The 16,500-nt window shown below is 51.0% G+C and overlaps 1 protein-coding gene across 1 annotated transcript in view; it reads left to right on the top strand.

Annotated features, from left to right (window-relative positions):
• Nucleotides 1–16,500, top strand: part of SESTD1 (SEC14 and spectrin domain containing 1) — a 228,432-nt gene that overhangs the window by 89,291 nt on the left and 122,641 nt on the right. The window contains exon 4 of the mRNA XM_075317402.1: nt 15,172–15,262. Within this exon, the coding sequence (XP_075173517.1) occupies nt 15,172–15,262 (91 nt within the window). The remainder of the gene's footprint in view (nt 1–15,171; nt 15,263–16,500) is intronic.

Genomic DNA, 16,500 nt, shown 5'->3' with positions numbered 1-16,500 from the left:
ATTCCCTATCCCTGGGATAGAGAACTATTTAATGATTACTGGGTCTCTGACTGCTGGGACCCCCAGCGATCCCGACATCAGGGCTCTGCAAGCCCCGTCCTCTATGGCGCTGAGGTGCCCATTCTCCACCTCCTCTCCATTCACTTTCTTTGGGAGTGTGTGAAAAAACTCAGCACTGTACTTGGCTTTGTTCATCAGTCCTATTGACAATGAATGGGACAAGGGCCATGTCACTCAGCTATGGTGTCTAGGGGCCAATGTCAGGACATAATCCTTTGGGTGCACTGCAACGTTCAGTAGTAAATGCTGCTTGCCAATGATTTTAGTCTAGGGAGGAACAAAAAGACCGGCGGCCGGCAAAGTGAGGCCGGCGGCCCAAGCACTACACTCTATGGGAATCTACCCAAGGGACAGAGGAATTGACATTGTGGGCCATAAATGGCCTGTGAATGGAGATTACCCATTGTCTTCTAAAATGACTAGTGATGAGAGAGTATGACTATGCTTGAGTGCTCAGTACTTGTAACTATTGGTGAGCGAGCACTACCATGCTCGGGTGCTCGTAACTAGTGATGAGCGAGCACTACCAAGCTCGGTACTGGTAACTAGTGATGAGCGGGCACTACCATGCTCTGGTGCTCAGTACTGGTAACTAGTGATGAGCGAGCACTACCATGCTTGAGTGCTTGGAAAAAGCAGTTGGATATTTAGATGGACGTGACTTGAGTACCTGACTATAATTGATGTCAATGGGGGACTCGAGCATCTTTTACAGAAGATTTCTTTATCGTTCCTATGGGAGACCCAGACATTGGGTGTATAGCTTCTGCCTCCGGAGGACACACAAAGTACTACACTAAAAAGTGTAACTCCTCCCTCTGAGCATATACACCCCCTGGATAACCAGATCTAGCCAGTTCATTGCTTTGTGTTCAGGAGGCATACATCCACACATGCATTTTCATCTGATTTTTCATTTTTGGAAAGTTTTTGAAGAAAAGCGGGTCCAAGCCTGGACTCCCGGCATGTCCCTTCTCACCCCACTGTGTCGGCGGTGCTGTTAAGGTTGATTTACAAGGCTGGAGCCTTACATGCCGCGCTCCTTCACCATCCCTCGGGCTCTGGCTTGAAGTGGGAGCCAGCACGGTTCTCCTTGCTTTGCAGGAGACCGGTCTCCATCCGCAGCCCTTCAGGATCCTGCTGGACGGAGCACTCATCCCCAGGGACTTGGAACCCTGCGTCTCAGCAAGGTAAGTACCTGAGACGTTTATATTCGGGGGGTCCCGGTACTTTATTATGGTGGGAGAGTGTGCTGTGTATCTTTTGTGACATTTCCGGCCGGTTCTCTGGCTGTCGCCTGAGAACCGCGCCGATGGTGCCTGCGCGCCGGCCGCATCGCTTAAATTTAGGCCCTGGCTTCGCCGGAGCCCTACTTTCGATTTCACTGCCCTCGCATGTCAATCATGCAGAGGGACAGTGCGGCTCCGCCCAGCGGCCGTTCGGCACAGGGGAGGGACACTCCTCTCTGAGTACATGTCCCCTCCCCTGTAAATCTCCTTGGCCCTCCAGATCCCGCTCTCAGAGCAGGTCCCGCCCCCTCTCCTCGCTCCGGCGCCATTTTCTCAGCGTTTTTCTCTGGATCAGCGCTGGCTGCAGCATCCCTGCTAAGCTGCTTGGGGGTCCGGGCTGTGGGATCTGGAGGGCACACAAACGGTCTGGTAAGCCACAACCTCCGGTTGTGGACCTTCTTATATACTCTCTGGGGGTCATTCTGGCTCAGAGCCCCCACTTCAGCAGCATGTCTCACACGAGGAGCAAGGCTGCAAGGCTGTACTCAATATGCACTGCATGTAAGCTCGTGCTGCCTGAACCGAGCACATATCCACATTGTGATGCCTGCTCTAACCTGACAATGCCTCAGCCTGGAATCGCACCCACAGTGGTCCCTCCGGCTGCTCCGGCTCCGGTGGCTGAACCCCCGGCTTGGGTAGAATCCTTCTCTAGGTCAATCTCCCAGTCTTTTGCCGACTCCATGGGACAGCTGTCCCGGACTTTGCTGAACATGCATCAGCCCCCTTCTCAGGGCGCCTCTGCTGCTAGGTCTCTCTCAGCAGAGCTCACAGAGGATTCTTCATCTGGTCCCAGACCCCGTCCTCCTAAAAGGAGACGCAGGGTCCCCTCTCCTTCCTCGTCCCGCGGCTCTGATTCACGAGCTGACTCGCAGGACGAGGAGGATGCCTTTAGTGGGGGCTCGGACGCTACCTCCATGTGCCCCATTGATCTGTCCGAAAGTGACGCAGATGTTAGTGATTTGATTGCGTCCATTAATTCTGTACTGGACCTCAATCCGCCAGTATCAGAGGAGCAACCCTCTCTGGCAGAAAAGCACCAGTTTACCTTGCCTAAGAGGACAAGGAGTGTGTTCTTTAACCACTCCAGTTTTCAGGCCACTGTGACCAAGCCTAGGGCCTGTCCTGACAAACGCTTCCCAAAGCGTGGTTCTGATGACCGTTTTCCCTTTCCACCTGAGGTGGTCAAGGAGTGGGCTCATTCACCAAAGGTAGACCCTCCGGTGTCTAGACTCTCAGCCCGGACCGTTGTATCAGTGGCTGATGGCACCTCTCTTAAGGATTCCACTGACCGCCAGGTTGACCTTCTGGCCAAATCTGTATATGAGGCAGCTGGGGCCTCGTTCTCCCCATCTTTTGCAGCAGTGTGGGCTCTCAAGGCCATCTCTGCTTCTCTAGAGGAGATGCATTCCCTCACCAGGGAATCTATGCCCGAAATGGTTGCCTTAACTTCCCAAGCTTCAGCTTTTTCATCCTATGCCATGTCTGCCATGCTGGAGTCTTCTCACCGCACTGCGGTGGCTTCGGCTAATTCCCTCGCTATCCGCAGGATCTTGTGGCTTCGAGAGTGGAAGGCAGATGCTTCTTCAAAGAAGTACCTTGCTGGGCTCCCTTTTGCTGGATCCAGGCTATTCGGTGAACAACTGGATGAAATTATTAAGGAAGCTACTGGCGGGAAGAGTACTTCCATGCCACAAACTAAAACCAGGAAACCTGCCCAGGGTAGGAACCAGTCGAGGTTTCGTTCCTTTCGTTCCTCCAACTGGTCATCCTCTAAGCCCTCGGCCTCGTCCACTAACTCAGCCAAGGACAAAAAACCCAACTGGCGCACAAAGGCGCGTCCACAAAAGACCGCAGGAGCTGCTGCCACTAAGGCAGCCTCCTCTTGACTATCTGGCCGCGCCAGCAACGTCCTTAGTTGGTGGCAGGCTCTCCCACTTTGGCGACGTGTGGTTTCAACACGTCTCCGATCAGTGGGTGCGGGATATCATCTCCCACGGCTACAGGATAGAATTCTCCTCCAGCCCGCCAAACAGATTTTTTCTGTCAACTCCCCCCTGCTCCAAGGCCGCCGCCTTCTCTCAGGCCGTGGCATCCTTGCAGGCCAACGGAGTAATTGTACCGGTTCCCGCCCGGGAACGGTTCAGAGGTTTCTACTCAAATCTCTTCCTAGTCCCCAAAAAGGACGGTTCCTTCCGGCCCATCCTGGATCTCAAGCTTCTCAACAACCATGTTCAGGTGCGGCATTTTCGCATGGAGTCTCTGCGATCAGTCATTGCCTCAATGACCCAAGGAGATTTCCTGGCATCCATCGACATCAGAGATGCCTATCTGCATGTGCCAATTGCAGTTTCACACCAGCGTTGGCTACGTTTTGCAATCGGAGAGGAACATTTCCAATTCGTGGCTCTCCCCTTCGGGTTAGCCACGGCCCCTCGAGTATTCACCAAGGTCATGGCAGCAGTGGTTGCGGTTCTGCACCTCCAGGGGTTGGCAGTGATTCCTTACCTGGACGACCTTCTAGTCAAGGCTTCATCCAGCGCAGACTGTCAGCGGAGTGTCTCGCTCACTCTCGCCACTCTAACCCAATTCGGGTGGCTTGTCAATCTGCCCAAATCCACTCTGACTCCGACCCAGAGGCTCACGTACCTAGGGATGCAGTTCGAGATTCTGCCGGCACTTGTGAAGCTACCCTTAGTCAAACAGCAGTCCCTCCATCTGGCGGTGCGCTCTCTGCTGAGGCCCCGCCGTCATTCCATCAGGCACCTGATGCAGGTGCTGGGTCAGATGGTGACGTCAATGGAGGCTGTTCCCTTTGCCCAGTTCCATCTGCGTCCTCTGCAGCTGGACATTCTCCGCTGTTGGGACAAGCGGACTTCCTCCTTGCACAGGCTAGTGGCTCTGTCGCCACAGACCAGGGGCTCCCTTCTCTCTGTCTCAGGGACGCTCCTTCCTGGCCCCGTCCTGGGTGATCCTCACCACGGATGCCAGTCTATCCGGCTGGGGAGCGGTATGTCTCCACCACCGAGCACAGGGCACTTGGACTCCGTCCGAGTCAGCCCTCTCGATCAATGTGCTGGAAACCAGAGCTATGCTTCTGGCTCTCCTAGCCTTTCACCACCTTTTGGCGGGCAAGCACATCCGAGTCCAGTCAGACAACGCGACAGCGGTTGCCTACATCAATCACCAAGGCGGGACACGCAGCCGCCTTGCAATGTTGGAGGTTCAACGCATCCTTCAATGGACGGAGGACTCCAAGTCCACCATATCCGCAGTCCACATCCCAGGCGTGGAAAACTGGGAAGCAGATTATCTCAGCCGTCAAACCGTGGACAGTGGCGAGTGGTCCCTGCATCCGGCAGTGTTTCAGTCAATCTGCCGCAAGTGGGGCACTCCGGAAGTGGATCTAATGGCATCCCGGCACAACAACAAGATTCCGGTTTACGTGGCTCGCTCCCACGATCCTCAGGCCCTTGCAGTGGACGCTCTGGTTCAAGATTGGTCCCAGTTTCGTCTGTCCTACGTGTTTCCCCCTCTAGCTCTCTTGCCCAGAGTTCTGCGCAAGATCAGAATGGAGGGCCGTCGGGTCATCCTCATTGCACCGGACTGGCCCAGGTGAGCTTGGTACCCAGACCTGCTCCATCTGTCCGTAGAGGTGCCGTGGCATCTTCCGGACCGTCCAGACCTTCTTTCACAAGGTCCGTTTTTCCGCCAGAATTCTGCGGCTCTCAGATTGACGGCGTGGCTCTTGAGTCCTGGATCTTGACGGCTTCTGGTATTCCTCCTGAAGTCATCTCCACTATGACTCGGGCTCGGAAGTCTTCCTCGGCCAAAATCTATCACAGGACTTGGAGAATTTTCCTGTCCTGGTGTCGCTCTTCCGGCCATGCTCCTTGGCCTTTTTCCTTGCCGACCCTTCTGTCCTTTCTACAGTCCGGTCTGCAGCTAGAACTATCCCTCAATTCCCACAGGGGACAAGTCTCGGCTCTGTCAATGCTGTTCCAGCGGCGTATCGCCCGGCTGGCTCAGGTGCGCACCTTCATGCAGGGCGCGTCTCACATCATTCCGCCTTACCGGCGGCCCTTGGATCCCTGGGACCTCAATCTGGTCCTCACGGCCTTGCAGAAACCCCCCTTTGAGCCTCTTAGGGAGGTTTCTGTCTCGTCTTTCACAGAAAGTGGTCTTTCTAGTGGCCATAACTTCCCTCAGGAGAGTCTCTGATTTGGCTGCGCTCTCTTCGGAGTCACCTTTTTTGGTTTTTCATCAAGACAAGGTGGTTCTCCGTCCGACTCCGGATTTTCTCCCTAAGGTGGTTTCTCCTTTCCACCTTAACCAGGACATTTCCCTGCCTTCCTTTTGTCCGGCTCCTGTTCATCGCTTTGAAAAAGCGTTGCATACTCTGGATCTGGTGCGGGCGCTCCGGATCTATGTGTCTCGCACCGCTGTTCTTAGGCGGTGCACCTCTCTTTTTGTGCTAACCACAGGTCGGCGTAAGGGCCTCTCGGCTTCTAAGCCGACCTTAGCTCGTTGGATTAGGTCGGCCATCTCCGATGCCTACCAGTGTACTCAGGTGCCTCCCCCGCCGGGGATCAAGGCACACTCGACCAGAGCTGTCGGTGCCTCTTGGGCTTTCAGGCACCAGGCTACGGCTCAGCAAGTCTGTCAGGCTGCCACTTGGACTAGCCGGCTTTTCAAAGCACTACCAAGTGCATGCTCATGCTTCGGCAGATGCGAGCTTGGGCAGACGCATCCTTCAGGCGGCTGTCGCCCATTTATGAAGTTAGCCTCCGCCTACTTCTCAGTTTTCTGTTTATTCCCACCCATGGACTGCTTTGAGACGTCCCAATCTCTGGGTCTCCCATAGGAACGATAAAGAAAAAGAGAATTTTGTTTACTTACCGTAAATTCTTTTTCTTATAGTTCCGTATTGGGAGACCCAGCACCCTCCCTGTTGCCTGTTGGCAGTTTCTTGTTCCGCGTGTTATCACCGGCTGTTGTTGTAGACAGAGGCTCCGGTTGTTCCGGTTCTTGCTCGATCTCTACTTGTGGGTGGCTATTCTCCTTCAGCTTTTGCACTAAACTGGCTAGATCTGGTTATCCAGGGGGTGTATATGCTCAGAGGGAGGAGCTACACTTTTTAGTGTAGTACTTTGTGTGTCCTCCGGAGGCAGAAGCTAAACACCCAATGTCTGGGTCTCCCAATACGGAACTATAAGAAAAAGAATTTACGGTAAGTAAACAAAATTCTCTTTTTCCTGGAAAAATACTCAAGTTGCCCATTGACTTCGATTATACTTGGGTATTCGAATCACGCCCATCTGAGCATCCGACTACTCATTAGGAGTACTGAGCACCCAGGCATAGTAATGCTCCCTCATCATTAAAAAAAGACCTCTTCAGGAGCTCCCTTGCCCCCGGCTTTCTGTTTGCTATGGGCGGTGCGCTCTTGAGGATTGACAGGTCTGTCCAGTGGTATGGTTGCTCTGCTGCACTGAACTATGCACTCTCAGATGCCGCAGCAGCATGTGTGGAGCGCAGGAATAATAAAGCTGGCCAGATTGTCCACTCCAGCCATCCTGACAGCTTTAGATCAGTGCTTACAAGCTCTTTTAAAATGAGCTTGTTAGTTCTGCACATGCTCTGCTAGATTTCCGAGAAGGACAGAAACCTAGATAACAAATAATAAACAATACAATTAAAACCCTCTGCCTTCTTAAGAATGGAGACGATTTGTAATACCATTTTTACAAATACTTTACAATTTCACTCAACTGATGTTGAGACGACCCCCTTAAATATTGCACATTTACAAGTGCCTGATTAGTGACGGGACCCCCAAACTGAGTGACAGCAGTGAGGGGACATGGAATGTCTTAACCCCAGCAATCGGACATTTATCACCTATCCATTGTTGGAATAGCCCTTTATAAGGATTAGGAATGCATGGCTGCTTACACTTCTGTGCAGCTTATTATTCACGGCATTGAAGTGGAGGACTGGACACATCCAACTATATCATAGGTAATGGCCGGATGAGTCGTCAAACTTTTAACTACTTGAGTATATATATATATATTTTGCCTTATTCTGTCTGTCTTGCTCCAAAATGATGTCATTACAGTGACAACCGTCGCCACACCGCGTGCGCTAAAGAGCCTGCGACAAACGGCTCAGCTAACTGAACAGTCCGAACTACGGGCCAACAGGACGACGCCCGACACTTTTCCCCGCACCCACACGGAGCCCCGACTTCCCGGTGAGTGCTGTACCCCCGGGAGCCCACACCGGCAACTCAGCCGACACATACCCACCGCTCACCTCCGCCCCCCACATACATTACCCCACTCAGCTCCACCCCCCCCACACTCCGCCCTCCGCATGTATACACTGAACACACACACACACACACCTACCTGGATAGCCCCGCTTGGCTCCGCCACCCCACACTCCGCCCCCCGCATACATTACCCCGCTCGGCTCCGCCCCCCCCCACACTCTGCCCTCCGCATGTATACACTGAACACACACACGCACACCTGGATAGTCACCTGTCCCCAGCCATGCAGTCCCCGCACTGACGCCCTCAGCGCCATGGCCCCGCTTGGCTCCACCCTCCCGCACTACGCCCCCCCGCACACATTACCCCGCTCGGCTCTGCCCCCTTGCACTCCACCCTCCGCATGTATACACTGAACACACACACACACACACCTGGATAGTCACTTGTCCCCAGCCATGCAGTCCCCAACAATGACGTCCTCAGCGCCATGGCCCCGCTCGGCTCCACGCCCCCGCACCCTTCCCCCCGCACACATTACCCCGCTCGGCTCCACCCACCCTGCAGCCCCCACGCCTTCTGCCCCCTGCCTTCTGCCCCGCACACACATTACCCCGCAGCCCTCCCGCCTTCTGCCCCCCCCCCCGCACACTTTACCCCGCAGGATGGGGGCACATGTCAGGATGGGGGCTGCACCACGATGAGGGCACATACCAGCATTGGGCCACATCACACCATCAGCATATTTTTACTTAACCTTACACTGTTCGTGGCCTTCTTTCATTACAAGCCATGGACATCATTAAACATTAGACTCATCTATTAAAACTGTTCCGTCTGTTGTTTGTCATTTTAAAACCAATAAACAATTATAAGAAAACTAAATTAAACCTAACCCATCCAGTCCATTCATTACCCTATTATTCCATCTGCTACCCTACATACACATTCTAGACCACCCGATATGTTAGAATCGGGCCACCTTCTAGTTTTCTATATATGTCTGTTGCTAGATGAGTATTTGGAAAGAAATTAAAAATAAATAAAATAAACAAAAAGCTGAAGTATATACAAAAAGATGCAGATGAGATGGACACCGGGACTGGTTTTGCCATCATTCTCTTATGTCGCCTGTAAAGGAAAGTGTGATTTTGTAAATGGGATTTCGGAGGCGCGTGCTCTTTGTACAGTTTAGGCTCTCGGTATGAAATAAGTAATAGCCGTAAATCTTCACAGAAAATAATGAAGCGGCTTCACGTTGTGCTTTTAGGTGCTAGTTTTTAATGGTATGAATACGTCTGCAGGAACCAGTGAATTGAGGCTGCTCTTGTTTGACCTAAAGAAATGTTTTCGGTTGTACGCACTGTACATATTCAGATTTCTGCAACTTTTTCATTAAAAATTTCCCATGAAGCCAATTTTTGAGCAGCAGACCATCTGATGTGTGCGGGGGGCCTCTCCTGACTCCTCCCGAACAGATAATGCTGGAGGCAGCATGGGGGAGGGGAGGGGATTGGATATGTCGGAATATCAAAGTCTGATCCTTGGAGATGTCTAGTAGCAGCTCACACTCTTCCCCATTGAAAGCACCTGAAATACACATGAGCCAAGTGCTCACCTGCATGGCGGAGGCCTGAAACATTGCTGCTCTTAATAGCCAAGGTTTATCATCCCCTTTAGGATCAAAGTAGAGTGGCTTTAAAAGGAGTTGTCTTACAAATAATGATCTCCTATGAAGGATAGATGATAAATGTGGGATTACTTGGTTTCCACCTGCTTGAGACTTAGGGGCACTTTGCACACTACGACATCGCAAGCCGATGCTGCGATGCCATGCGCTATAGTCCCTGCCCCTGTTGCAACTGCGATATCATGGTGATAGCTGGGGTAGCGAACATTATCGCTACGGCAGCTTCACATGCACTCACCTGCCCTGCGACGTCGCTCTGGCCGGCGACCCGCCTCCTTATTAAGGGGGCGGGTCGTGCGGCGTCATAGCGACGTCACACGGTAGGCGGCCAATAGAAGCGGAGGGGCGGAGATGAGCGGGACGTAAACATCCCGCCCACCTCCCTCCTTCCGCATAGCCGGCGTGAGCCGCAGGACGCAGGTAGGAGATGTTCCTCGCTCCTGCGGCTTCACACACAGTGATGTGTGCTGCCGCTGGAACAAGGAACAATATCGTAAGATCGTCATTTCCAAATTATAGAAATGACCGACGCTACACCGATGATATGACTACGACGCTTTTGCGCTCATTAATCGTATCAAAAAGGCTTTATACACTACGATATCGCCTGCGACGCCGGATGTGCGTCACTTTCAATTTGACCCCACCGACATCGCACCTGTGATGTCGTGTGCAAAGTGCCCCTTACACTTGAGAGACCATGACTGGTGTGGAGGACCAAACCAACAAGGTGACACACACAGCCCCTATATACAGTAGCAGAACACATGCATCTTCTTTACTCACTTATATACAGTATGAGCCCTCACGTAGCCCCTCTATATACAGTATAAGCCCCTACGTAGCCATATATAATATATATGAGCCCCCCACGTAGCTTCCTTATACATAGTATGAGCCACTACATAGCCACCTATATACCGTTTAAACCCACACGTAGCCCTCTAAAAACAGTTAGCCCCCACATAGTCCTATATATAGTATGAGCCCCATATACAGTATAAGCTTTCACATAGCCCCTTATATGCAGTGAGCCCCCACATTACCCTCCCATATACAGTATTAGCCCCCACATAGCCCTCCAATATACTGTATGAGCCCCCACTTAGACAATCCAATATACAGTATGAGCCCCCACATAGCCCTCCGATATACCGTATGAGCCCCCACATGGCCCTCCGATATACCGTATGAGCCCCCACATGGCCCTCCGATATACCGTATGAGCCCCTAAATGGCCCTCCAATATACCGTATGAGCCCCTAAATGGCCCTCCAATATACCGTATGAGCCCCTAAATGGCCCTCCAATATACCGTATGAGCCCCTAAATGGCCCTCCAATATACCGTATGAGCCCCTAAATGGCCCTCCAATATACCGTATGAGCCCCTAAATGGCCCTCCAATATACCGTATGAGCCCCTAAATGGCCCTCCAATATACCGTATGAGCCCCTAAATGACCCTCCAATATACCGTATGAGCCCCCACATGACCCTCCAATATACCGTATGAGCCTCCACATAGCCCTCCAATATACCGTATGAGCCCCACATGACCCGCCAATGTACCATATGAGCCCCCACATGGCCCTCCAATATACCGTATGAGCCTCCACATAGCCCTCTAATATATTGTATGAGCCCCCACATAATGGCTGCTTCAGTCAATGCCTTTTGGATAAAACTGACGTCTTGGGGTACTTTCACACTTGCGTTCAGCGCAGTCCGTCACTATGGAGAATAGCGCAGTCCGTTAACGCACTGCACTATTCTCCATAGACTTGTATGGACGATGCACTGTAACGCAAGTGTCAGCGTTGCATCTGCTGGACAACACAGCGTTGTTATTTTGACGCTGCGTTGGGCGGAATGAACGCAGCATGAAACGTTTTTTTTTGAGTAGCGGAAACCTTTATTTTTCACTGCGCATGCTCTTCTCTTTTTTTTTTTTTTTTTTTTTTTTTAAATCACAGAAACTTTATTTTGTTTCTCGGTGGCCGAACGTTCAGCTGAGCGCCGCCGGCATGTGAGAGCTCTCAGCTGAGTGCCCCCAACCACCGGCTATTGAGAGCTCTCAGCTGAGCGCCCCCGGCCGCTGGCATGTGAGAGCTCTCAGCTGAGCGCCCCCAGCCGCCGGCATGTGAGAGCTCTCAGCTGAGCGCCCCCGGCCGCCGGCATGTGAGAGCTCTCAGCTGAGCGCCCCCAGCCGCCGGCATGTGAGAGCTCTCAGCTGAGCGCCCCCGGCCGCCGGCATGTGAGAGCTCTCAGCTGAGCGCCCCCGGCCGCCGGCATGTGAGAGCTCTCAGCTGAGCGCCCCCGGCAGCCGGCTATTGAGAGCGATCAGCTGAGCACCCGGCCGCCGGGTGATCAGCTGATCGTTCACAATAGTCTGCTGCCGGTAAAACTGTAAAGTAAAAAAAAAAAAAAAAAAAAGCTTTCCGTTGTTTTGCAGCATCCGTTGTGCCATTATATGCAACGGATGCCATTCAACGCAAGTGTGAAAGTAGCCTTAAAGAATTAGAGCTGTCTGCTCGGTGACTTCCTCAGATTTGTCACTTCCGTCTAAAAGAAGAGAGCGTGAAGCAGCTGCAGGCATTGTGTTGCTCACGTGACATAACCGTGTATGAGTATATGTGTATGTCTATCTCATACTCCAGTATGTTCTTAATGTGGCAGCCATTTGACTTGGGAGATTAAGGATCCCCATTAAACCTATAATTGGGGGTCCTAGAGGTGCTGACATTTCATACTTGTGCAAATCTAATATGGGCTTTTAAGGCTATGTGCGCACTTACCGGATTTTTCGCGGATTTTGCCGCGGATTTGCTGCATGTTTCGCTGCAGAAAATGTTCATAACATCTCTGCAGTGAATCACCAGCAAATCCTATGGAGAAAAAAAATCCTGTGCGCACTGGGCGGAATTTGACAGCTGCGTGTTTTGCTGCGGGAATCCCGCAGCAAAAACAAGTGCATGTCACTTCTTTTCCGCACGTCGCTGCGGGATTTCTCTCCATTGACTCAATGTTAATCAAGAAATCCCTCAGGGAATAACGCAGGCAGCAAATTCTGTGCGGTTCACTGCGTTTTCCTGCGTTATTCCCTGCGGTATTTTGCGGTTTACCTCCGGTAATGTGCATCGCCTGTCTGCGGTTTTGCAGGGAAGTGATGTCATTACAGGAAGAGGAAGCGGAGCAGAGTAAACACACACACATCACAGACACAGACATCACAGACACATAGATCACATAGACACAGAACACATAGAACACACATAGAAAGAAAACGGAAATATAGGAAAAAAAGAACGTGGGCTCCGCTGCATATTTACCTTCCAGCCGAGGTAAGCACACAGCGGCGGCCCGGTATTCTCAGGCTGGGGAGGGAGAGGGGCAGGGGTAATGTCTCCCGCCTCACTCCCCCTCCGGCAGCCGAGAATATCAGCCGCAGCTGCCCCGGCACTGTCGCATGCAATATGCGACAATACCGGCGTGTCCTCGGCTCTTCTTGCCACCGTGTAGCAGTGGTGGCAAGGTAATACAAGGGGTTAATGATGGTGGGGGATCACCGCCATTAACCCCAGGCTTGATCATGGCAGCGTCTATGTGACAGCTGACATGATCAACCCGTAAGTAAAGTGAAGAAAACACAGACACCAAAAATCCTTTATTTTAAATAAAACAAACAAGCCTCGTTCACCATTTTATTAACCCCTCCCGCACCAAAGCTCCGGCGTAATCCAGGTCCGACGTCCAGCGCTGCTTCCATCCAGCCGCGACTGTCACAGACACAGGCTGAATGAAAGCAGCAGAGGTAATTACCGGTCATTTCCCACGGCCGGTAATGTGAACTCACTGCCGACCGTGGGAAATGCAGCGATCTGTCATCTATCTCTCTATCTATCTATCCCTCTGTCTGTCTATCTATCTATCCCTCTATCTATTCTTCTGTCTATCTACTCTCAGAATTAAATGACTTTTTTTTTTTTTTTTTTCTTCAATGTGCTTTATTGCATTGAAAGCAATAAAGCACATCCCAACCCGCACGCGGCAAAACCGCGGCAATACCGCGAATAATACCGCGGTAAAGCCGCAGCAAACCGCGGCAAACCGCATGCGGTTTTCGGGTGCGGTTTCCCGCGGTTTTTTACCGCGGGTGCGGTAATCTTTGAGGGCATGCGGAATTTTCTCAAGAAAATTCCACTTCCCAGTGCGCACAGAGCCTTATACCTGGTAGCCTGCAGAATTATTCTCAGACTTTGTGAATTCCATTTATTTCCTCCCCATAATTTACAGTATTTTGTGATAAACCACAAGAATATTAAGTGTGGCTAAATCAGACGTATTCAGGTATAACGAACATAGAATCATAGAATATTAGAGTTGGAAGGGACCTCCTGGATCATCTGGTCCAACCCCCTGCTCAAAGCAGGATTCACTAAATCATCCCAGACAGATGTACGTCCAACCTCTTTTTAAAGTCTTTCATTGAAGGAGAACTCACAACCTCTCGTGGCAGCCTGTTCCACTCATTGATCACCCTCACTGTCAAAAAGTTTTTTCTAATAATATCTAATCTGTCTCCTCCCCTTCAGTTTCAGGCTAGTTTCACACTTGCGTTGAACGGTATCCGTTGCATTGCGTTGTGTGACGGATGCAACGGATTTGTTGCATATAGTGGCACAACGGATGCAACAGATGCTGCAAAACAACGGAATACGTTTTTGTTTTTTGTTTTTTTTTTTAACAGTTTACCGGCGGCAGACTAGTATGAACGATCAGCTGATCGCTCCCAGTAGCCGGACGCCGGGTCATCAGCTGATCGCTCCCAGTAGCCGGCCGCCGGGTGATCAGCTGATCGCTCCCAGTAGCCGGCCGCCGGGTGATCAGCTGATCGCTCCCAGTAGCCGGCCGCCGGGTGATCAGCTGATCGCTCGGCCGCCGAAAATGTGTGCGGGGGCGGAGTGCGGGGTGGGTAGAGCCGAGCGGGGCCATGGCGCTGAGGACAGGTGTGTGTGTGTGTGTGTGTGTGTGTGTGTGTGTGTGTGTGTGTGTGTGTGTGTGTGTGTGTGTGTGTGTGTGTGTGTACATGTAGAGTGGAGTGCGGGAGGGGGCGGAGCCAAGCGGGGAAGTGTCGGGTTCCCTGCACACGTAGCCAGGGTAAATATCGGGTATAACTAGGCAAAGCACTTTGCTTGGTTACCCGATATTTACCTTGGTTACGGGTGCAGGGAGCCAGAGAGAGCATACGCAGTGAAATCCTGAAGAATCCGCTGCTTAAAAAAACGTTACATGCTGCGTTCCTTCCGCTGGGCGGAAGCAACGGCACGTCGCCCAGCGGAAGCAACGCAGGTCCTTTTGGCACAATCCGTCATCCATACAAGTCTATGGGAAACAGCGGAATCCGTTAACGGATTCCGCTGTTTTCCAAAAGGGCGGATTGTGACGGAAGGAAAAAACCGCAAGTGTGAAAGTACCCTCATCCCATTGCTTCTAGTCTTTCCTTGTGAAAATGCGAATAAAATGATCCCTCTACAGTGTAACAGCCTTTAAGATATTTGTAGACCGCTATTAAGTCTCCTCTCAGTCTTCTCTTTTACAAGCTAAACAATCCTAAATCCTGAAACCGTTCCTCATAGGACATGGTTTGCAGACCGGTCACCATTCTGGTCACTCTTCTCTGAATTTGCTCCGGTTTGTTGATGTCTTTTTTTAAAATGTGGTGCCCAGAACTGGACACAGTATTCCAGATGAGGTCTGACCAAAGGGGGATAATGGCATTGTCATGAACTGTTTGTATCCCAAGTTTTACTCTCCGATATATAAAAATCTGATAAAAATGCGATTTATTTTTCAGTGACAAATGTAAAGCTCGGGGGTTTACCGTCATTGTGGATGGAAGAAAGTCACAGTGGAACGTAGTGAAGACCGTCGTTCTCATGCTCCAGGTAAATGGGTGTGGGAGATGGAAGGGGCAGCTGTAAAGTCATCGGATTACAAGTAGTCACACACCACCCAAATCGAGCCACATCCATCTTTGTTGTGCACTTTTGACTTTTCGTCTAATATTTAGTCTACCATCATCGCCATAGCTCATTCCCCGGTCGCCCATGTTGGAGCGAGTGTATATTTCGCTATCGATTCCGTCAGTGATGAGCGAGACCGGCGGATTCTGGCAGCTTCACTGAAATAATATGCACATTCGGGAAGCCAAACATAATCATTATTAAGGCAAGTGGAGCTGATAGCAGATGACGGAGCGCAGGCTTTAGTTGCCATTATCTTGTGTCTGTGGTCATGTCCTACAACCATTATACTCGCGGAGAGTAATGTTTGGTTCTTGGATCCAGATATTTGCTATTTTTGTGGTTCTTGTGGTAGACGACTGTAGCTGCGACTCGTTGGAAAGCGGTAAGGAATGATCACAAGTTACCAGACTTGATGTGTGAACATAACAGTATCTATATTCAGCTGAGGAGCATCAGTAAATCACCGTAAGACGTCTTAGGACACACAAGTGAGGCTTCACAGAGCCGCGATTTCATCTATTTCTATGGAGCCCGTCTGCAGCACAGAGCTCACGTTACAGGGAGCAACACGTGGCTGCCAAACAAATGAAAGCCAAAGTGAAACGTAAGCCGAGACATCCATCTTGTAAGTGTTGTCCTTTGTTATTTGGGACGGGGCCAGGAGCAGCCTGAGCTTTTCTTTGTCAGGCAGTCATAAAAACGTTCAAAGCTCATGTGTCATTGTGTCTTTATTTGCAGGCCTATTATAACATATAAGGCAGTCATGGCAAACCTTTCACAGGCCGAGTGCCCAAACTGTAGCCCAAAACCCAATTTTTTTTTCCCGAAGTCCCAACATAGCAAATACTCAATGGATTTTAAACTTACCTTTGCAGTCTTCTCTTTTCTTCTCCTCAGCAGGGGGCATCATGCTCATGCGTGCTTACCACACATTAAAGCTGAGCCGATCCCACTGCCCTTTCCAGACACAGCAGTTGGATTGATCTTGAAATGCAGAATATTAGACAAACAGGCAGATTTTAGCCTGGAATGCAATCAGATTTCACTCTGAAATCCACATCTACATTTCAAAGTCTGAACATTGCAAAATCCCATAAAGACGTACGAGTTTCTTCCCTCTCCTTTAATTATGTAGTTATGTTCCCCTTCCTGGGCCA

This window comes from Anomaloglossus baeobatrachus, chromosome 7 (genome assembly GCF_048569485.1).
Source record: "Anomaloglossus baeobatrachus isolate aAnoBae1 chromosome 7, aAnoBae1.hap1, whole genome shotgun sequence".
In the NCBI taxonomy this organism is placed as follows: Eukaryota; Metazoa; Chordata; class Amphibia; order Anura; family Aromobatidae; genus Anomaloglossus; species Anomaloglossus baeobatrachus.
Note: the sequence above shows the minus strand (reverse complement) of the source record. Positions and strands in the feature narration are given on the sequence as shown.